At 46.4% G+C, this 21,824-nt stretch overlaps 1 protein-coding gene across 4 annotated transcripts in view; it reads left to right on the top strand.

Moving 5' to 3' along the window:
* The window catches only part of MAMDC2 (MAM domain containing 2), a 278,192-nt gene that overhangs the window by 128,089 nt on the left and 128,279 nt on the right, over positions 1-21,824 (top strand). For 3 of the 4 annotated variants that reach the window (XR_005831848.1, XM_040620254.1, XM_040620255.1), the window contains exons 5-6: positions 3,314-3,637; positions 3,987-4,100. Coding sequence is in view for 3 of the 4 variants with exons in the window: in XM_040620254.1 (XP_040476188.1) it covers positions 3,604-3,637; positions 3,987-4,100 (148 nt within the window). In the remaining variant the exon portion in view is untranslated. Of the gene's footprint in view, positions 1-3,179; positions 3,638-3,986; positions 4,101-21,824 lie in introns of those variants that run through there. The other variant, XM_040620253.1, reaches the window with a different exon arrangement.

The following is a 21,824-nucleotide window of genomic DNA, read 5'->3' as shown; positions in this document are numbered from 1 at the left end:
TCTGTGGTGGACACCAGTGTGCTATCCAGATCCTCCATCAAGGAAGGACTTGTCATCTCAGGTGGTGGGATTGTTGTCTTCAAACAGCCTTCAGCCATCAACCCCCTTGAGGGTCGGCCTCAGTGTAGAGAGCCCCCTTGTTGGGGATCACCTGTCCTTGTGAGGACCACATCACTTGTGTGATGGAAGGAGCAATGCAAAGAATCTGGCCATATCAGCCTAATATGGGGTAAATTGTGTGGGCCGTTTTAACTCCAGTGTAGCCTATGGGGTCAGGAGAGGCTTTGTGGGGCCTGCATTGCAATGTCACTTCTCCCTCGGCCCAGTCCTGCCTCCTCCTCCTCCCTTCCACAGGTGCGGAGCCCAAGGGCACCCTTAGGAACCAGCCTGCACCCTAACCTCCAAATCAGAGTCTGCTTCCCACAGACCCCAACCTGCACCAATGTCAAAGGATCATCTGTGCTTCAGTTCATGCAATTATATGTGAAATCGAAGTTTTACTCCAACTAACTTTGTGTTTATGTGTAAGGATTCAGGTTCCCATAGGTGGCAATAAATGATGTTGCCTTGAGGTTTTAATATATATTTAAAAATTTTTGAAGATCTCTTTATGGCTTTGAAGTTTTTCACTTTCCCAAGAGTTGGAACATGCAAATGAATCTAAGGCAATCCTAAAACTCTGAAATACTCTGCAGGTACCTAGAAAAAGGAGTACCAGTTTGATAGTTGCTGGAAGCTTGCTTGGTTGAAAATAGTGTTTTGAGGTTTCAAGTGGATTCCTATCTGTTTTTGAATTTTTAATTACATAATCTGATGAAATCCCTCAGATACGTAGCATCATCTATGAGCAAGAAATCCAAAAAGAATGTAAGACGAAGGAGACAGGTTATTTTACCAATTGAGAGAATAGGCTTTTGGAATAAAGCAGATGTGGGTTTAAGTCTCTCTGCCTCTTGCTATCACTGAACTCTGCACCTCAGTCTCCCCATCTATTAAATACAAGCAATAATGACATTGACCTCATAGAGTCCTTGTGAAAGTTAAATAAGATTTTCTATATAAAATAGTTATAATAGTAAGCACGATAAATGTTCATTATTAACTACCACCTGAGGCAGAGCATATAAACACACACACCGTAAACAAATTTTAGGTCCTTTGAGTCATTGCTTACAGAGAACTCATGAGAATTTGTCCAAACTTATTTTAAAAGGATCCTGGGGGCTTATTTCTTCCTGGGGGTGAAGAAAGCCTCTAAAGAGAGGCTATTGAATTTCTGATACTGAAAGTGACCAGGGAATAAAGACCTGAAGGCAGTGTGGGTGTGAGTCACATGGATCTGTAGGGAAGAGCATTTCAAGCTGAGGGAACAGCCAGCACAAAGTTCTGGGAGGACAGGTACCTTGTATCTGAGAACCAGCCAAGAGGTCGATGTGGCTGGAGGGGTGTAAGCAGGGCAGACGAGATCAGAGCGATGAGGGGTAGGGCAGGTCTTGTAGGACCTAGTAGGTCTTTGTGAAGACTGGTTCTTTGTTTTTTGTTTATTTGGGAGCGAGAGCACACGCCCAACCAGGGGGTAGGGGTAGAGGGGAGAGAGAATCTTAAGCACATGGAGCCCAACATGGGGCTCTACTTCAGGACCCTGAGATCATGACCTGAGCCAAAATCTAGAGTCAGACACTTAACCGACTGAGCCAGCCAGGCGCCCCTGAAGACTGGGTTTTGATTTGCTGATGTAGGAAGCTGTTACAAGTCTGGAGCCAAGAAATGACATGCCACATGGCCTGATTTCTGTGTTAAAAGGATGCCCCTGACGGCTGTTAGGAGTGGAGTGCAAGCGAGCAAGGCAGGAGAGGCAGGGATACCGCCCTTAGGAGGCTCCTGCACCCTCCCTGGCTAATGACGGCCACTTAGATTAGGGCAGTCACTGTGGGCGTGGAGCATGCCCAGCATCTGCTGTGTTCTGAATCCTGAATGGACAGAATTGGTAATGTCTTGAGAGAAAGAGAAGAGCCAAGGATAACTCGAAGTGTTTTGTCCTGAGCAAGTGGGGGAGAAAGGTTCCTTTAACTGAGATAAAAACACAAGAGGAGGCAGGCTCGGGAAGGGCTCGGAAGTGTTCATGTTGGGACCTGTGAAGTGTGAGGTAGCTGTTAAACATCCAAAAGAAAATGTTGAGGTGGCCATGAGGGAGAAGAGTCTGGAGTCAGTGAGCAGTCTGGGCTAGAAATAGAAGTTTGGTAGTCATCAGGCTATATAGTTGGTGTTCAAACTATGAAACTGGATGAAATTACTGGGGGTGGTGGTGGTGGTGGAGCTAAAAGGACAGAGCTTGAAGGCACTCCAGTGGTGGTGGGGGGGCAGGCAGGTTAGGGAGGAGGAGCTGCCAATGAAGGCCAAGGAAAGCCAGGAGAGGCTGGAAACCAGGTGAAGGCATGTGAACAGGGCTCGGATGGTTAACAGGAGTTCATTAGGCCAGGGCTCCTCAAAGCGTGGTCCCAGACTAGTAGCATCAGCATCAGCATCTGGAAACCTGATAAGAATGTGCAAAATCTCCGGGCCCCAACCCACTTCTACCAGATCAGAAACTCAGATGGTGGGGCGCTCCAGGGGGTTCTGAAGCACCCTCAAGTTTGAGAATCACAAAATTGTAAAGACCATTAAGAAGGAAAAAAAATCCCCACCACGTCCTTTCTTGGAAGAGAATATTTTTAAAGACCCACTTAGTGCTCAAGGCACTCACAGTAACCCCCTCCCTGACATCACCCCCCCATGCCAATTTAGAACACTACTAATTTATCATGGCTCTTTGGAGAGGAGGAATGCCCCCATTTTACCGGACAGAGGGAATGCTGAGCACCAGGCATGCCAGACATTCCACTGCTAAAAAAAAGGGGGTGGTATTCCAGGCTTAGCATTACTGGGCCATGAACGCGCGACTCCTGAGATACAAAGCTTATGTCACCAAACAGTTGCCAAGTTCTCTTCTAGGTTTTCCTAGGAGAATTCCACCCTTTTCCATTCTGGGGAGAAGAAGTTAAAATTAGGGCCAGCCCTGCAGTACTGGTGTGCCAGATGCGGGGAAGCTGTCCCCAGAAATAAGCTGGTTCCCACCGCGGATGGGCGGGGCGGGGCGCCTCCAGTCCCGGCCCATCGGAGGGGCTGCTCGAAGGCCTGCCCCCTCCAAGTGTCTGCGAGGGGTCTGGTCCCAAGCTTTAAAACTCTGAGCCCAGGCGCTGCATCCCGACCTCTCCTCTCCCGGCCAGTCCTAGCTGGTTTTTCAAAAGTGTGCAATTGTCTCCTTTCCGCCCAGCCCCATCCTCGCCCGGGACCAGTTGTGCGCCGGCTTCACTCGGGACGCGATCTGACCCGCGGCTGTAGCCGGGCGAGCGGCGCGCACCAGTCAAGCACCTCCAGCTTTCCGCTCAGCTTCCCGAGCCGCTCCGCAAAGTTGGGCAGCTCCAAGTGCACGCTCAGCCTCTCGACTTCTCTCTCCTTCCCCGGGTCCCCGGCGCCCCCGCTCCGGTTCACCGGAGCAGCGGGTCCCAGCGGGCTGGCAGCTTGCACCCCTTTCCGGTCGTCCTTTCTCCCCGAAGCGCGACCATGCTGCTAAGGGGCGTCCTCCTGGCAATGCAAGGTAAGTGCAAGGACCGAGGGGGACCCCCGGGGGGCGCCCTCGCGACCCGCTCCCGCAGCCCCCGTGGCCGGGCTCGCTTTCCTGGGCCGGGCCATCCGAGGGCGCCTCCGGATCCTTTTCGACAGCCTTACCCCACTGCCGAGCCTGGGGCGGCGACGGGGTGGACGTAGGGCTGTGCATTGGAAGCGCCGGGGGCGGGGGAGGGGGTAGTAGTGCATCCCTCTCCGGCCGCTCCCCGCGTGCATGCCCCTCACTTTCACCTAGTCCCCTCCCCCCGCCCCCGGGCGCCCCGAGTTGGTGCAGACTCTCCCAGCCCTAGCCCGAACGGAAATTCGTGTTGTGTCCGCAGCCCTGCAACTGGCGGGCGCCCTGGACCTGCCTGCCGGATCCTGCGCCTTTGAAGAAAACACCTGTGGCTTTGACTCGGTGTTGGCGTTCCTGCCCTGGATTTTAAACGAGGAAGGTAAGGGGGCTCCAGATCACACGGGCCCCGAGGTGGTGAACTTTCTTCCTTGCTGGTTGGCCTTTTCTCAAGGGCAATGTTATCTTGGAGTTAAATCCCCTCGGGAGGAAAAGTGTGAGTCATGGATCCTCTTTCCAGCCCTCAGCTGTGCTGCACGCATGGCCCGGGAAGACATGGGGGCGGGGGGCGTCCTTTGTTTACCTGGCCTGCGTGGGGGGGGGGGGGCTCTGAGATTTTCTGCCTCCCCCCCAGCACTTCCTAATGGCAGGGAGAAAGGGGCGCCCCTAATGATTGTCACCCACCAGCTGCGTGCCCTCTGCAGGTCATCAGCCCCTCTGGTCCTCAGTAGACACCTTTAGGAGCTGGGAAAGTCGGATTGGGGCTGGTTCTCTTCCACACTGCGGAAAGGGTTCCGTAATTCTGCGAAGGGACCTGAGTGCTAAGCCCTCATGTTTATGTTGTGCCTAAGTGTGTTGTGTGACTTCATCCTCACACTGCGATTGTATCTGTCATCCAGCACTTGGCAAAAGAGGAAACCAAGTCCATGACTGTGTGCCTGAGGTGGCTGGGCTGGCGGGCGTTGGTCACTGTCTCACCACTACATACTGTTTGGGTTCTGGTGACAGTTTAAATGTGGGTCTTTAGATGTTTCTCTTACCCTTCATTATATGGTAAAAAAAACAAGCAGTTCTCAGCTCCCAACAGCAGGCCCCGGGTGCCCCTTCTCCTTTCCTTTCCCCCACTCTGTGTTTTTAGAGGCTTGGTGCCCCAGGTCATTTGGGCTGGGGAATAACCTCCTTTTTAAAGCACTGTAGCATAAAGGAGCTCGGCTAACCTCCTTCCCCTCTGAGCTGTCCTCAGTCCCCAAGGCATCCCAGCCGACTCCCTGGAGGAGGGTGGAGCCCAGAACCCCTGCTCGGCATCCACCACAGTTTACTCTGCCCCACACTTCTGTTGGACTGCGTATGCATTAGCTTCTCCGCCCCTCACAGGTGGGTGATGCTAGCCCCATTTACAAAGGAGGGCATCGAAGTCTCAGAACGTTCAGATGGCTGGCCCCTGACACAGTGTCTCAGCAGCTGCCTCTGAGCTGCCTGGTTAAGGGGAAGCCACGGGCGGGGACGAGCTCAGTAGCAATCTTTATTTATTGCCAACAGTTGGCAGGCAGGTCTTGACTATTACAGTTTACTTGGGGATAGCTGGGGAAAAAGCAGTTCCTGATTTATTGTCTGAGGGATACCTACCCTGCCGATGGCCTTAGGAAGGTCTCTGTCTTCTTGCCACCCCACCCCTTCCCTGCTCCTGCTGTGGGTGAAGCATTTTGAGAGGCCACCTGCCATGGACCATGGGGCGTGCTTTGGAGAGCGTTATTCTCTAGCACTGTGCTTCGCAGACTTGTGCCGTGTGGGAGTTACCTGGTGTGTGCGTCCAAGACCCAGATTGTTGAGCCCCACCTTGAGTTTCATATTCAGTGGGTCTGGGATGGGGCCTGAGAATTTGAATTTCAAACAAGTTCCCAGGTGTTGCTGCTGCTGCTGGTCTGGAGACGATGCTTTGAGAACCACTGACCACAGTGCATGTTCACACACACACACACACACACATACATATGCACACGCTCACACACACGTCCCGGTGCCCGGGGCCCTGAGTAGGGCTGAGACTGAGAAGAAAGAGCCACTTGCATGACCCCGAGAATGCAAACCTCCCTAAATCTTGTTCCCTAAACACCTCTCCTGCCTCACCCTGGTCCTGGCCCCGAGGAAAGGAAATCGACATCAGCCCTTAATTCAGGAGCCTCCGTCTCTGAGCCCCCACCCCCAGCACAGTGGCCGCTCTCAGCCTGCTCTGGGGTCAGTGGACGTGCCACAGCCTGCCGAGCTCCACCGCCTTCCAGACCCACAGGAAGTGCCAGGTTGCACTGCTGCCCCAGAGCGGCAGTTAACCAGTGCCCCTTCTGGGAAGACAGAAAGATGATTATAGGAAAAGGTGATTATGGTTTAATATTATAATGGAAGCACTGTTGCTTTCCTTTTTGCTTGCTTTCTAACTTCTAACGGCCACTGTTTTCTGGCTTGAGACCAGGACTACTGGCTTGGCTGGGGAACGTTAATTCATTCTCCTCTGAGCACTCCAGGCAGAAGAGGCAGGGTAGGTCTCCGTCCCTCTAGTACTGTGTTTTTCAAAGGCCAGACCTTGGACATAACCAAGCGTACTCCAGAGGGACTGTGAGATGTGCGCCAACTGCTGAGAGGCCAACACGTAGAACTTCTGTTATAAACCCATTTCTAGGTTGGTAAATTAAAGATGATAAAATCGTCACAGGCGGCAATTTGGCAAGCTGTTCCCAAGTCTCTCTACAAATTTCCTTCATCTTCTGCAAAAAATCTTCTGAAACTGGTTCCGTCCACTTCTGTGTGTCCAATCCACCATAGAAAGTTGTAGATTTCAGAGACTTTGCCCACAAGTATTTGGAATACCAGTGGCACTTTCTATATGTCCTTGGTTGTTAGTCTAACACGCCGTGGAGAGAACAATGCTACAGCCCAGTGCTGGGAATTAAGTAGGGAAACAAATCTGCAAATTAAAATTTCATCACGGGAAAATCAAATCTGGGGGTAGTTGCATAAGTCTCCTTCTTGAAATGTCTCCTCAGCCGCCCCAAATTGTATTTGAGGTCCACTCCCTTCGTTTATGTAGAGTATCAGGTCTCTCAGAATCTCCGATTGCCATTCCAACGTCTCTTGCTCATAGCCGTCTTGAACTATGCTTGATCTCCGCTGGGCACAGGATGGCTGAGTTTCAACCAGTGGTGTTTGCTTGGGTTGTGTACCGCAAGGAAGGGCCCCCAGACATGAGGTGACACCTGTGCGGGTGACTGGATACAGCAAGCCAGCCTCTTCTACTTTCTAGCTTTGCCAACAGTGGCCCAATGGAATATTTTTATCTCCTCTAATTTGTCAAGGGAATGAGATTATGTTAGACTCAAATTTGAATTCGCTTCTAAATTTTAGGTTTGAATTAAATCCAGGAAACAAGAGATCCATTGAATCCTATAAAAATCTTTATTCCTTCATTCATCCTCAAAAAAAAAAAAAAAAAAAACCCTTGTTTATTTGTTCACAGTTCAGAGACTATGGGAAGCGCTTTGGACAGTGGTCCTCAGGTGAAATCAAAACTGTTGGTTCCATTTCCCCAATGCCAGCTGTGGGGGCAGAAGCCTTGGGCTGAGGATTCTTGGAGCCCATTAAGTTGGCCTTACATTGGAAGAGTCACAATCAAATGAGTCATCGGGTGAATGTTGGCTCCACTCTAAGTTTTGGACACCTTGGCTTAGCACCTTTAACCTGACTCTATAAGGAAGCCGTTGGAGGAACTGAGGAAGGGGGGCAGCTAAAAACCCAATGCAGGTACTGGTCCTTAATTGGAAGGTTGGCACACTAAAGCCACCTGGAAAAGGAAGGTAGATACAGAGATGTGTCCAGTGAATGGGCGGGAAACAAGGAAATTCAAAGCACTTGCTGTAGAGAATGCAGTTTTTGTACAACAGTGGGGGCTGGGGTTTGAGAAATTGCCTAATATGGAAGAGTCCGGATGGTATTTGTACCTCGGAGCGAGTGATGCTATCTGAGGCAGGAAGGCTGGCTATGAGGTTTGGCACAATGAGCGGGTAAAGTGGGGGACGCTGTGGAGTGTGCTGACATCACATGCATATGTCTCTCTGACACCCCCTTTCTTTATCCAAACCCGTTCCTTCTCTCTTGAAGACATTTTTGGTTATTTGGCCACCTGAGTTTTGGTTCTGTGTTCTGTCATGAAACTGATATTTCAGCTAGAGCCAAAAGTCTAGCTGGGATCCCAAGTGGCCTTCCTGGAAGAGGGGGAACAGTCCTCCCTTCTTGTGAATGATAGCTCTTTTCCTGACTCTGGGGGATCGCCTCAGCATCCCACCCTGACATCAGTTCATCAGGTGGTTCCTGCCCCCGTAGGCCTGCTTGGACCTGCATTGCCTCTGCAGATTGGTCTCCTGGTGCTCTCTAAGGAAAAACATACCCCCGTGTTGTGTAGAGACTGGAGAGCAGCACAAGTCTGGGGTGTCTCTTGGAGAGACACTCAACCCCAGCAAATGGCTCAAGATACTCCTGCAGTGTCCCATGCTACTCCCAGGGGCTGCCCTGGCTCCTGATGCTGTCAGGGTGACCAGCGCTCTCGTGTGCTGAGCCTGAGCCCCGTTTTCTGCCCTGGTCCTGCCTGGGATCCTAGATTCTAGAACTGGGCTTTGGAAGTTGTCCAGTGCAACCTCCTCATTTTACGGGGGAGAACACTGGGGCCCAGACAGGCTAGGAGTCATGGTCATAAAACAAGGCCTGTGTAGCCTGGGGCAGGGCCTTGTATCTTGGCGCTCCTCTTTTCCTTTGCTCCAGCCTTGCTGCCCCTCTCCTAACATCCCTGTCTCCATGGGTCCTGTACCCTGAAGCTTTGGTGTATTAATTATAAAATGTTGGAAAGTCTTTTTCAGAGAATTAATTGTATTTCATACATATGGAAGAAGATGAGTTCCAAAGGTACAGTGCTTTGGGCCTACCAAACCCACAAAACACAACGTTTTATGCCATACTGCGTATCAATTCACTCTTTCAGATATGTAGGTATCCCACCTGCCTGCATCTTCAGCATATAGAAAAGGGCCTGGCACATAGTAGATGCTCAATAAATCTTTGTTGAATGGATGAATTTGCTGTATGAATAAACCTAGTATTGGATGATTAAAAAGCCCTTATGCATTTTCATGTGTGCTCCTGGTTCATTCTGGCCTTTCAGAGGTAATTATCTGTCTGATTGATGCCATAAAGTATTTAGGAGAGCCCAAGCCAAACAGATCTCTCATCCCCTAAGCTCTTGGACAGGGCCCTACCCGTTGGTTTCCCTGTCAGTCTGGGTTCTTGGGTTCTCTGACCTGGCCCCTCCACTTGGGATTTAACCTCCCTGGACTGGTTCTATCTCCCTACTCCTCCCTGCCTTGATTGATTTCTTTGGACATAGGCTCTGTCTGGCCAACCCCCTTCCTACCAAGGCCAACACCCTGTCTGGGTTGTTCCCTACTCAAATTAGAGTCACCCAATGGGAAGTGGCTACGCAGCTCCTGCCCTCATCCCCCACAAGGCACCCAAGGATTTTTAGGATGCTTCCCTTCTCATAATTGTACAAGTTGGTTGTGGTCACTATATGCTAGGAGAAAAAAATAATTCCTTGTCATAGGACTTTCTGCTTTCATTGCCACCTTCAAATCCCCTGGTGTATGGTTAGTGTGTTTTGTGACTTGCATCTTATGATGTAGTATTTATAAAAAATTCTGTTTCCTAAAATAGCAGAACCTCCTTGCTAGGTCACCCCAGCAGTAGACCTACTTCTACCTCTTATTAAATAATATTTGATTTTTAGGAATTTAAGTGAAACCCCATATGTCAATATAAGTGATATATGTCTTGGTATCTTGGTTGGTCAATCCTGATTTTCACATCTGCCAACTTTTATATCTATATATCTATATATTTATATATATATCTTACATCTGTATGTATCAAACACATATCTCTATATATCATATCTGTAAATATCATATATATCTTTTTTCATGTATATCTGTATATATCATATCATATATATGAACATGTCCATAATTACCAATGATATATATATGAAATAGCTACAGGAAGAAGATAGTGCTTAACATATTGAACATACGAACATATTGCTAATGATAAATGAGGAAGTTATTTAAAAGCAAGGAACTTGCTCAATATATCAGAAATTTCTGTTGTACCCATTAGGCCATACCTAGTTAAACATAGGATCTTACCTATGTCAGCAAAGCATTCCCAACAAAAACTAAGAATTTGTAGAGAAATTCTCCTACCTATGTACTAGGCTAATTGTTCTCAACCCTGAGTGGATATTAAAAGCACCTAAACATTTCTTTAAAAATTGTCACGTCAAAGTCATACCCCAAAAGATTCTGATTTCTTTGGCCAGAAATAAGGCCAGAGTTGGCATTGTTAATAAATAAACGAGCACTAACAAATGAACAAACTCCTGAGGTGAGTCTCATATGTGGCCAGGGTTGAGGACAATGCATTGGGATGACTGCCAACTGCCCACCCCTCCAGATGTGAGAAAGAAGAAAGGCCCTCTTGTTAAGAATCCTTTGACTATGAGTTGCCCAGGAGAAAGTGCAGACTGTCTAGCGTGGCACTCAAGGCCCCACATGATTGGCGCCAAATTATAAATCTGCTCTTCCCTCCCATGAATCCCAATGTGCTGTTCATCATCACGCCCTTTACTTTCTTGCCTTTTGCTCTATTTGCACTGTTCTCCACGTCTGTATTCTGCTCTTTATTCCCCTGCTCCTTCCTGGCCTATTGAAATCCTACCCCTGCCCATGCCTGAATGTCCAGCTCTTTCTTGAAGCATTCCCTGAGCTTCTCTGGTAGATGAACATCTCTCTTCCCCTCTTCACTCCCCACCATGTGTCTCCTCATTAGCACCTCCTTGTCAGGGTCCCCACCCCTTCTCTTGGCCAGAGCGTTACTCTTTGAGAACAGGCATCACATCATCCTCACAATGCCCGACAAAGAGCATGTGGTATCAGCAAACACGGCAAATTTAATCAATCCCTAAATCTCTTGTTGAGATTGATAGGAAAGAGAGAGAGAGACAGCGCCCTTGACGTTTTCCCCTGTAGTAAAAGAGGTTGTATTAAATAATCCTTCCTGCTGTAGGACTTCAAGAACGTCTGGACGCTAGTGTTGTCATTTCCAAGTATAACAGGGAAGCAGTGTCTCAGCTTGCCTGACCCACAGGTGGTCTGTTCCATCTCGGACATACCAAGGAAAAAATAGCCCTTGGGTTATTGGCTTATCAGGGCTCCCTGAGTCCCTTGATCCTCTGCCATCACAAACAATCACAATGCAACCTTGAGAGGGACACTGCTCAGTCTGTAAAGTATTTGTAGCAAAAGATTATCAGACTTTGAGCTGGCTTTTGGGAGCTGTTTTTTCCCGAAGGAACTCAAATGTAAGACACCAACAGTAGCCACCCTGATGGATAAAAGCAGGTAGAGATAGTTGTCTGCTCTAGGAATACACCCTTGCATATGGATGTGGTTCGTGAGAAAACGAAAGGATTGGGCTTGTGATTGATTCAGTGAGATCTGTCAGAATATTTGCCTTCTCTACTTTGTGAGAAAGTTATTTGTGTTTTGGGGGATTCTGAGGCTAAGATAAGCTAATAACAAATGTACTATAACTTCATAGTATCGTGAAAGAATCATATGTTTTACAGAAAGAGCATCTAAGACTATTCCTTCTACCAATGTGCATTTGAGTAACTACTATCCATCAGGCATTATATTAGCAGTTGAAGTACATAGAGGACTGGGAATACATGCCTGGTCATGGTCCCTGCCCTTGGCACCCGTAGACTGATAGGAGGAGACCCAAATCTATGATCATGGTAGAGAGTAAATGGAATTGTACACTCGTCAAGGATCTTCACTGCAAACAGCATAAGTTGGCTATTTAAGCAGAAAAGGAGTTTATTGGAAAGGTATCGGCTTTCCAAGTCAGCAGGAAGTCTGGGAGCTCTGTTTGGGCAAGAATAAAGAGATACAACGTGTAGGCAAGACCCTTCTGGAGGAACATTTGTGTGACTTTGTTATTGGCCTGCTGAACCTGCCTGTTGATTTTCCTGTGGACTGTGAGTACTGATGTGGCCTGCTATCTAGTCTAGTAGCTGTGAGGGGGGTCGATTAGAGAGGATAAGATTGGCAATGGGGAGGCTAGTTAGGGGACAGTCCAGCAGTCCAGCTGCGAGATGATGAGGGCTTGAAGTGGGACTGGCGTAGTAGGAGTGAAAGGGAGTAAATAAAACAACAAAAAGGAGACTCAGTTGGCAGGACTTGATGATTGATGGGGTGGGAATGATTAGTCAGAGGGAGAGTAGCTCCTGGTTTCAAGTTGGGCAGGTGTTTGGCTGTGCCTACAGTTGAGGGATTTCAAGAGCGGCATCATGGTAGGGTAGAAGATGGGTTCCATTCTGAGTTGTGTGGGAAACATCCAGGTGAAGATCATTGATGCGAGAATCAGAAGGTCAGATGCAGTCTGGGCAGGACTATGGGAGAAGGCAGTGGTTGAAATCTTGAGCAGGGATAAGATCACCCGAGGAGAAAGTACAAAGTGATTAACAGCAGGAGGCTGCAGGCAGAGCCTAAACTCACTGTGAGGATTAGGCATCCGAAGTGGGTGCTGGAACGAGAGGCACTGGAGGAACCAGGCCGGTATGAAGAGAATTAGGGAAGTACAGGTCACAGAGGCCAAAGCAGTTGGGAGTTTCAGAAGGGGCATGTGACCAGCAGGGCCTCGGGCAGCACCGAGGTGTGAGCAGCAGACTTGTCTGTTGAAATCGACAATTTGTGCAGTTTCCATGGAAGGAGGAGGACAGAACCAGAACTGGTGGAAGTGTGAAGGGGAAATACAGAGAGCAGAGAAATCTCAGCAAAGAAATCTGGGTGTTCTCCCTTTCTCAGAGGGAAGTTCACCCAGACCTACCCATAAACATGAGATAGAAAGGTTTTGGTTTTTATTTTGTTTTGCTTTGTTTTTTTAAGAAGAGGAGACAAGTTTGTTTATGAAATGAGGGGAAAGGACCAGTAAGAAAGAAGTTTTGGGCGGGGGGGCGGGGGCGCATCCTCACTAGCCCTGTGTTAGACCTAATTCCGCTTTGACAATTCAGAAATGTCAAGAATGTATGAATCTCACAGACCCATGCAACCCAAGAGCCCTCCACCCAATGGCTCAGGAACACTTTAGTGTCAACTTCAAAATGTGTGAAATTTTATTTCTACTGTAAATGCAGAGGATGTAGGAGCTTGGGCTAGATCTGTGGGACTTACGATGCATCCTGGAACCTACTTATGACAACACAGAAGCAAACCTTTTATAAGCGATAGGGGAAATCTTTGGGTATAAGGGAATTTTAACGGCATCACGTATTGTCTTTATAAGAGTCGTTCCCAGCGAGCAGGGTGGAGTGAAATGTAATGAAATAGTTACACAGTAGCTCCAGACAGAGCCCGGCTCTGTGATCCACAGGGAGCATTTCATGGTGCCTGCCACGTACGTTTGTTGGCCTTATTTCTAACCTTCACAACGATCCTGGGGGTGGTTATTATCTGTTATTACCACATTTTGCAGATAAGAAAGAATGAGGTACAGAGAAATTAAGGTCACAGGGCCAGGGCAACCCAGTTGGAGAGTCAGGGTATGGACCCCAGCCCACCTGGCTCCAAAGACTTGAGCTTCACTTGGCCCTCGGCTCCCTCCTCTCAGAGATGATGCCTTTGTCCTTGCAGAGGTCGACGCCAAGGAGGACAGACTTGCAAGACGTATGATTTTCTAGAGGTAGCGGAAAACGTCAGCAAAATAGTGGCGATGTCCCAACATTCCTGCTCTGGGGGTCCAGGCCCCGGTTACATGTCGTGCGCCTGCCATACGGTGGTGAGCCTTTGGAATCAAGCAGAGATAGGGAGATGTGATTTTACTTCTTTTTTCCATAGCAGATGAAAGTTTACTTTTGGAACCATTTTAAGGATTCTCTTCTCAGTCCTCAGCATAATCTTGGCAGAGAACGTCAGGAAAAATTTATAGCTTGACCTAAAATACTTTGGCCGTCTTAAGGAGTACTCCTAAACTTTGGATTCATCCATTCCTACAGGGAAAGAATCAAAAGAGTCCGCAGATAAATGTGTTTTTGTAAGCCAGTTGCCCTGCTAGCCGAGCAGGTTGGTATGTAGTCATTCTATTACTCTTAACAGAATGGCAGCATTGCTCCACCGCAGTGTGATAGGGAACTTAGCTCTTTGCTTCGAAAAATTTCCATCCCTTATTTGAAAAACTTTTGCTCCACTGCCAAGGAGAACCAAAGTGTTATTTGGGGCCATGCTTATAATGAAGATGACTTTAATATGCTTTAACTTTGCCGAGACCCCGCCTTCTTTGCTTACTGATATTTTATGACTAAGACCATCTTGTCTGAAACTATAACTTAAGAAGATTTCTTTTTTAAGCTTCTATAGGTTTTGTCTGTATTTGTGACTTTATTAAAAATGGATAATAGACTAGAGAATTTTCCTTTGAAGGGTGTTATGACCGTGCATGAGTCCTTTTAAAATAGAAGCTTTACAGAAACCCTTTGGTTTTCCATTACAAATCTTGAATCTGAAATCACACTGTTGTCCCTGAAGACTCTCTCTTTTCCACAAATTCTGATGAGGACAATCTGAGTTAAACATTAGTATCTTTTCTTTTCTTTTCTTTTTGTTTAAAGAATCACACTAAAGAGCAGCCTCTTTTGAACTCACATTTGATACTTAGGAATAACTGGGGGGGAGAAAAACCAAATATATCCTAGGTTATATATTAGCTCTGCAGATTTTCATCTTTGTTGTCCACATAAAAAGTCAACAAACTACATACACACAGTTCTTTACTAAATGTCGTATAATAAAAGAGAAATGATGAAAATAACCTATCTAAAGATGCATAGTATTGGCATGAAGTATGATTCATTTTTAATCTTGGGCTTGTGGACTATGACTTCTTTGCACATATATATGCTTTAAAGGGTGCTAAATTTAAAGGGAAACTCTGGCAGTGGTAGAGCATAAACCCCATGCTTTTAGAGCACACCCCCCCCCATTTAAAGAGCTTATCAATAATTACTAATGATGTCATGTTCAAGTTTGAGCCAGGTGGCCCTCTTGTCTGTCAAGTATACTATTAAGGATCTTTTGAGACAGGATGAAGGTGACCTATTTTTGTAACAGCTGAAAGTGGACAGCTCAGTTGCTAAGAAAGTTTCTCTGTCCCTCCGAATATCCGTCAAGCCTCTGCCTCTTCACAAACTCAGCTGCTCACGCTAAAAATTGCTGGAAGATGGAACAGGGTGTAAATGGCTTGTATTTTTTAATTGACTCCATTCGTTTTTCGTTTTGGTTATCAGGAAGTCATTCATAATTTGTGACTATGTCCCTGTCATAAAAATAAGTTTGGACACATTTATGAGGGATCTCTTGCTGAGCATAATATTAGCCTAGGAGTCTAAGAATTCTTAGAAAATTAATGGGTCTTGGAAAAATAGACAGTCTTCACTGTCGTTCTGTTCAAATGTGCAGTGAATCACGGTCGTGCACAAAAGATGCTGCATTTGAGCCTCAAATGATTTAAGAACTTTTTCTTGGAGACATTTGACAAAGGGAAAGGACTGAAGAGTGAACTACAAGGATTCAGAGTTCCATTCTCCTTTGAGTCTCTCCATCACCAACCCCTGGGTGCATTCCAGAACGACTTGCCATCAAGGTACTACCCTCAGCCGGGAGCTGAGGATGATGCCTGCCACATTTTATTTAAATATTTTGAGAATGGACACATCAGTGATCATATTTTATGGTTATCCTTAGATCTCATTTCAGTTATTAAAGAAAAAATCCCTCAAAGACCAAAGTGGTATTTGCAAGCATTTACTGAGCACTGGGTGATTATGTTGGCCAACAAATCTAGTAGAAAAATGAATAATGAGATTTATTTTATATAACTTTTATTGAGCAATTATTACATGCCAAGCATTGTGCCGGATGCCTTGCATGTGTAAGCTCATTGAATTTTTACAATGAAGAAAGTGGGTTTGTAGATTTTGTTTTACATTCCCAAAGTCATGGAGCAAGTAATTGTTGGAGTCAGGATGTTAACCTCCATTTGTCTCCAAAGACTAAGAAAATAATCACTCTGCTGTTTTACTTTTCTTTTCCCACTCTCTCGGCATGATGTCTTAAAGAATCTTTGAGTTAGAAGTGATGATAGTAGTTATAATAATAGCTAACTTTTATGGAGTAATTCTCTCATTTCTTTACTGTTCTGTATGTTTGATGTTATTCGCTGATTTAATTCTCTCAGCACCTCAGTGAGTTGAGCCTTATCTTCGCCCTCATTTTAGGGTCGAGGAAAGTGAGGCATACAGAAGTCATGTAACTTGCAGGTCCCAGAGTTCCTGGGTGGCAGGGCGGTTTTTTTTCTAACAGAATTTCTGGTTTCCGTCTATGTTCTGTGAAGGAGATAGCAGTTATATATTCATTTGTTTTCACTACACTGTGAGAAACTTTTCTACTTGAGTTCTGATAGGAATCTTAAGGGAATCATTGAAAGGACAATTATTTCTTCTAGATTCTTCCATACACAAGGGCCCTACCACCAAATGCATTCTAATTTGAGGAAATACAAAATGAACCTTTTCCTTTAAAAATGGCACAGGGCCCTGGTACAACAGAATTCCTGTCTGGTTCCAAGTTCTAAATGAGATTACTCTGGGAACTCCTCTGAGAGTCTCCCATTTACAGCATCCCCACGGCTGCCCTGAATTCTCTGGACAAACTCCAGCAGAACTTGTGTTTCTTGATAACCTTATTGGTCTTGTTTTGAAAATGAAGTCAAGCATCTCATGCCAAAAAAAAAAAAAAAAAAAAGAGTGAGGGAGAGAAGAAAAGAAAAATGTAATATTTGCCCAGTTGGGGTATGCAAAAAGTCCTTAGGGACTCATATTGGTAGAGATGTAAGGAGGAGACACCATACAAGCTGAAGGACAATGAAACCCTTGGGATAAAGGCAGATGGTGAGCGCATCTCTCTCTCTGTCTTTTCGTTCTATAATGGGTGATGTCTGTTGACCCAAGGGATAGGAACATGCATCTCTCATTTAATTCTAACAACGACCCAATGACGAAGCGGCTCTTAACAGGCAAAGACACTGTGGGTCAGAGAGTTTGTTTTAACTTTTCCAAAGTCTATCCTGTGGGATGTGAACATGTGTTTTAAGACACCACGGGATAATGAGAGTCTGTGGCCTGTTATTCAGAGTGAGTCCCTTAGTTTCATTTTATTTGTTTGACATTTGCCTACCTGTGCTAGGCAAGGACTCATAAAGGTGCTTGCCCTCCAGGTACCTACCAATCTACTAGAAGAAATAAGATAGATGAACAGTAACTACCTCATATGTCACTGAGACTAGGGCATGGCCAGGAAAATGTAAATGACCCTAGGAATTCAGAGGTTAACAAGAGCTGGCAAGGGCGGCGCCACGTAGGTAAGGGGAGGTGATGAATGGTTTTCTGTAGGCTCGGTAGAGCAGTGATCAGTCCCTTTCACTGCTCTCTGGACTCTGCAACCTGGCACTTCGGGCAGTAACTGAACCCTTGCCAAACTTTTCTAGCTTAGCTAAAGAAATGCATGCTTTCCAGGCTTGAGTTTTGACTCAGTAAAAACAGGATCGTGAGTAGCCAGCAGTCAAAGCACAGCCCTAGACCAGTGGTGCTGTATTTGTCTGGTAAAATGCAAGAGTGTGACAGACACCACGCTGAGAGGGTCAGTATTCAGCTCTGAAACGATCAGTCACTTAATTCTGCAGAGCTGTAATAATACAGTTTGGAAAATTCCTTATCAATCAGAACCTCAGCCAGGGTATAGGAATAATGACCATTGGTTACTATGTCGCCGGCACCACACCCATATTATCTCTAAACCTCGTTATAACTTCGTATGATTTCTGAGGCTAACTCCATTTTAAAGATGCAACAGTTGATAAGCGGTGAGGTTAGTCAGCCTGCCCCTGGTCACACGGCCGGAGCAAGGATCGGTTGGATCCAGGTCTGTGTGCTGCCAAACCAGTGCCTCCCTGTTCCACTGCATGCTCTCTAGGAGTGAATAGAATTCCAGCCTCTCATATGTGGATGATTTTGACCAACTTTTTTCCCAAACCAGCCTCTTCACCTCTTTATCTTTGCCAGATGCTGCTCGCCTGCTCACCTTTGCCATCATCCATGTGAAACATTTCTCCCAAACTCCCCTGAGGCTGAGGATTGCTTTGTGTCCCCAGTACCTGGCCTCAGCATGACAGGCATTTAGTAAAAGCCTCTTGAACTCTACTCCCCTCAGCTTTCTCCCTCTCTTCCTGTTCAGCTCCTTTAGGGCATGATGCCCTCCCCTCTTTCCTGCTCACGCTGGCTCTCAGTCTTCCATGACTCTCTCCTCCAAGCCTAAAACTAGTTCGTTCCTCATTCATTCAGGGAACCGAGTACCATTATCACAACATTGATGCCATGTCCCACTTCCTAAGCCAGCTTCCATAAAGTGGAAACAAAGAGAAGGCTTCCATCACTATATTCACTTCTTTTGGTCCTCAAAACCTGAAGGGTAGATTTCTTCACCCTTTTTCCAGGAACGTTGTGAGGGCTCACGGCTCTGTTAGCTGGAAGAGATGCTAATAAGGCTAAGATCAAGGCCATGTCCCTGGAAAGCCTCCACTGCCTCACCCGGTCCCCAGTCCTCAAGCTCCATTTACTGGAGCTCAGTACATGCTTGATTCACTGGTAAATGAAGTAGGTGAGGATGTGTGGTACCTTCTTCCCGAGACCTTCACCTGGCTGTCTCTGTTGTCATCCCAGCCTCACCTGAAATGGTGCCTCCTTCCCTGAGCACCCTATCGATCACTACCCTCACCCCCTCACGGTCACTACCACAACGCCTAATTTTAATAAGCATTAGAGCACATGAGCTCTCTGGTATTTTTCTTGTTTATTTCATTGTGGATATATTATCTGTCAGCTGTTAAACTGCTAACTTTGTGGAGAACAAGGAGCCTGTCCCACATGTGTCCCTTTGGATTCTGCCATGCTCGGCAGTGTCTACCACCTGAAAGACACTCAATAAATATTCGATGGATGGATGAACAAATCTGAGTCAGTGTGAAGATGCTGCCTTAGAACTGTATGAAGGCCAAGTGTGTGAAGGACTGTTAAGTGATAAGAAGTGCCAGATGAGCCCAAGCATCACAGAGACGTCCCCCATAAGTGATGTGTTTTCCTCAAGGATGTGTTTAGGCAGACGCATCAGACAGAAAAGGTGAATTTTCAGTTATGCTTTGGTTCCGCTGTGATGGGGCCGCACCAGCTCTCCCGTGGTCTCCGGCTTTGAGTGAGTGTCTACTGGGGGATCGGAGATACGTTAGCAGACACAGGATAGTATTTTCTTCTTTTGACAAATGTAGAAAGCATTTCCTGCAACAAAGAAAAGTTAGAGAACATTCAGAAACAAAATTCTAAGGCACTGCCCCCAAACATGAGTAAGAAGCTGTGCGTGCGTGCGTGGGAAGCATAAATCCTTCGCTAGTCTGTGATCTGAGAGTGATTTTTCAGAAAATCAACTAGTTCCTCCTGCTACTGGTTATGTGTGGATTATTCAGAGGCTTGTCTCAATCTTCTTCTTTTCCCCTAAGATAAGCCAAGCTGATCCCTGAAACCCACCACGGTGATCAAACTCTACATCACATGGAAGACGTCCTCCCTGATCACAGGTTTCTCTTTTACGATGCCAGTGACACAGAGCCCAGAGTGGAGCTCTTGAAGCTGCTTGCAAACAAACTGCCAAGTCATGGACGTGAACATCTGGCTGTAGTCCTCCAGCATCCTTGTGAAAATGCACGTGATATGTGGCATTTCCATAGCCCTCTCTCTGTGGAGGTGTGTGTTGCCCAGTGTCATAACCAAGACTTTACCCCAGGCCCGCTTAGACCCACGACTGCCATTTATCAGGAGTCCCTGTGTGTGTTACACATGTGGCTTTGTCTCATTGCACAGTCACCCTTGACGTGGGGGACATTCCCTCCAAGTCACGGATGAGGGGATGGCGGTGTGTCATGGCGAAGCGGTCTGCCCGGTGTCACCCAGCTGCACGTGGCAGAGCGGAGGCAGGAAGGCTTAGCGTGGTGTCCGTCCTGCCTCACCACTCCTGATGCACTGTCATTGCGTTGTCGTGGAACTTCTCTTAAAGGGCTTAATGCTCTTGCGCCTGGTTGGCCTTAGTTTAGAACGTGTGTTTCCCCTCCTATTATGCTGTGATTCTAGGTGTTAGCATCCACGTCCCTTCCTTCTCTGAATCCCCCGTATGCCCTTGCAGAGTGGTCTGCACGCAGTCGACCGGGGCCTGGGACCAGGCTGAGGCCGGTGAGGCCCCCACCTTGTGTGCACCAGTGAAGGAGACGCCATAAAAAGCCACTCATTGAGATACATGATATTGGTTGTTGTTGGTTTATTTATTATTTTATTTAAAAATTTTTTTAACCTTTTGACCCCCTCACCCCATTCCCCTCACCCCTCACTCCCTGCCTCTGGCAACCACGAATCTGTTTCCTGTATCTGTGACTTTGTTGTTGTTTGGTTCTTTTTTAGAAGTGAAATCACATGGTATTTGTCATTCTCTGTCCGACTTGTTTCCCTTGCTGTGCTCAGTTCCATCCATGTTGTTGCAAATGGCAAGATTTCATTCTCTTTTGTGGCTGAATAATATTTCATTATATGTATGTGTGTGTACCATAATTTGTGTATATATGTTCACACATATGTACATAAATAATGTTCCATTATGTGTATGTGTTTATATACATACACCATAATTTATTTATTCATCAGTTGTTGGGCACTTAGGTTGTTTCCATATCTTGGCTGTTGTAAATAATGCTGTAATAAGCATAGGGGTACAGGTATCTTTTTGAATTAGTATTTTTGCTTTGTTTGGATAAATACCCAGAAGTGGAAATACTGGATCGTAGGGTTATTTCTATTTTTAATTTTTTGAGGAACCTCCATACCGTTTTCCACAAAGTGGCTGCACCCATGTACATTCCCACCACCAGTGCACGAGGGTTCCCTTTGCTCCACATCCTTGCCAACACCTGCTATTTCTTGTCTCTTTGAGCGTAGCCGTTCTGACAGGTGTGAGGTGCTAGCTCACTGTGGTTTTGATTTGCGTGTCCCTGATGATTAATGGCATTGAGCATCTTTTCATGTACCTGTTGGCCATCTGTATGCTTTCTTTAGGATAAAACCTATTTTAAAAAAATATAAAAGTAATGCAAAAATTCCATGATGAACAAAATATCAAAATTTTAAATAAAGATAGTCTTCACCCTGCACTTGGCCTTTCCTGCCTGGTCCCAGCCCTGTAGGAACGCTTAAAACATGCCGAACAAATGCACTGTAGACTTGATGTCTGCTCACATGAGCTAAATCTGCCATTAATGATCCAGTGAGACGTTACCATTCAGAGCTCATTGATGAATCAGATATACTACAGTTCTTGTCCTTTCTTACTGTCAGTCTGTCCATGAAGATGTTGATTCAGCTGTGCTGGTCACGCCCACCCAAGCCTGGAAGAGCCACCAGAGTCCAGCTTCCCTACCAACCTTAGCAGTGGTCTACCCACCAGGGAGAGTTTTCTTAGAAGCTCAGCTCTAAATTAAAAACTGCCCTTGGTTGTCTAAGAGTCTGAGGTTCCTGGAATTGCTCTTTCATTTTGTTATTTTCTCCCCCTTCCTTAGTCTTGTTATTTCCAGAAATCAGAAGAGTTGTTTTGAAAGGACAGGCTATGACATATATAAACGTGTGCATATATGTGTAGATAGAGAGGTGGATATCTCCCCGCTGTCCCCGCACCTCCGCCAGGGCTAGGTAGATAACAAGAAGCAAAGTACGTATTTGTGAATCTATTAATCTGATTCTAGGAGATGGACTATGGGAAAAAGAAGGGTTTAATTTTGAGCATAGTTACATTTATATCTGAAGTCA

Source organism: Ursus maritimus, unplaced genomic scaffold (assembly GCF_017311325.1).
Source record: "Ursus maritimus isolate PB19 unplaced genomic scaffold, ASM1731132v1 scaffold_34, whole genome shotgun sequence".
Taxonomy (NCBI): Eukaryota; Metazoa; Chordata; class Mammalia; order Carnivora; family Ursidae; genus Ursus; species Ursus maritimus.
This window is presented reverse-complemented; position numbering and strand designations above follow the sequence as displayed.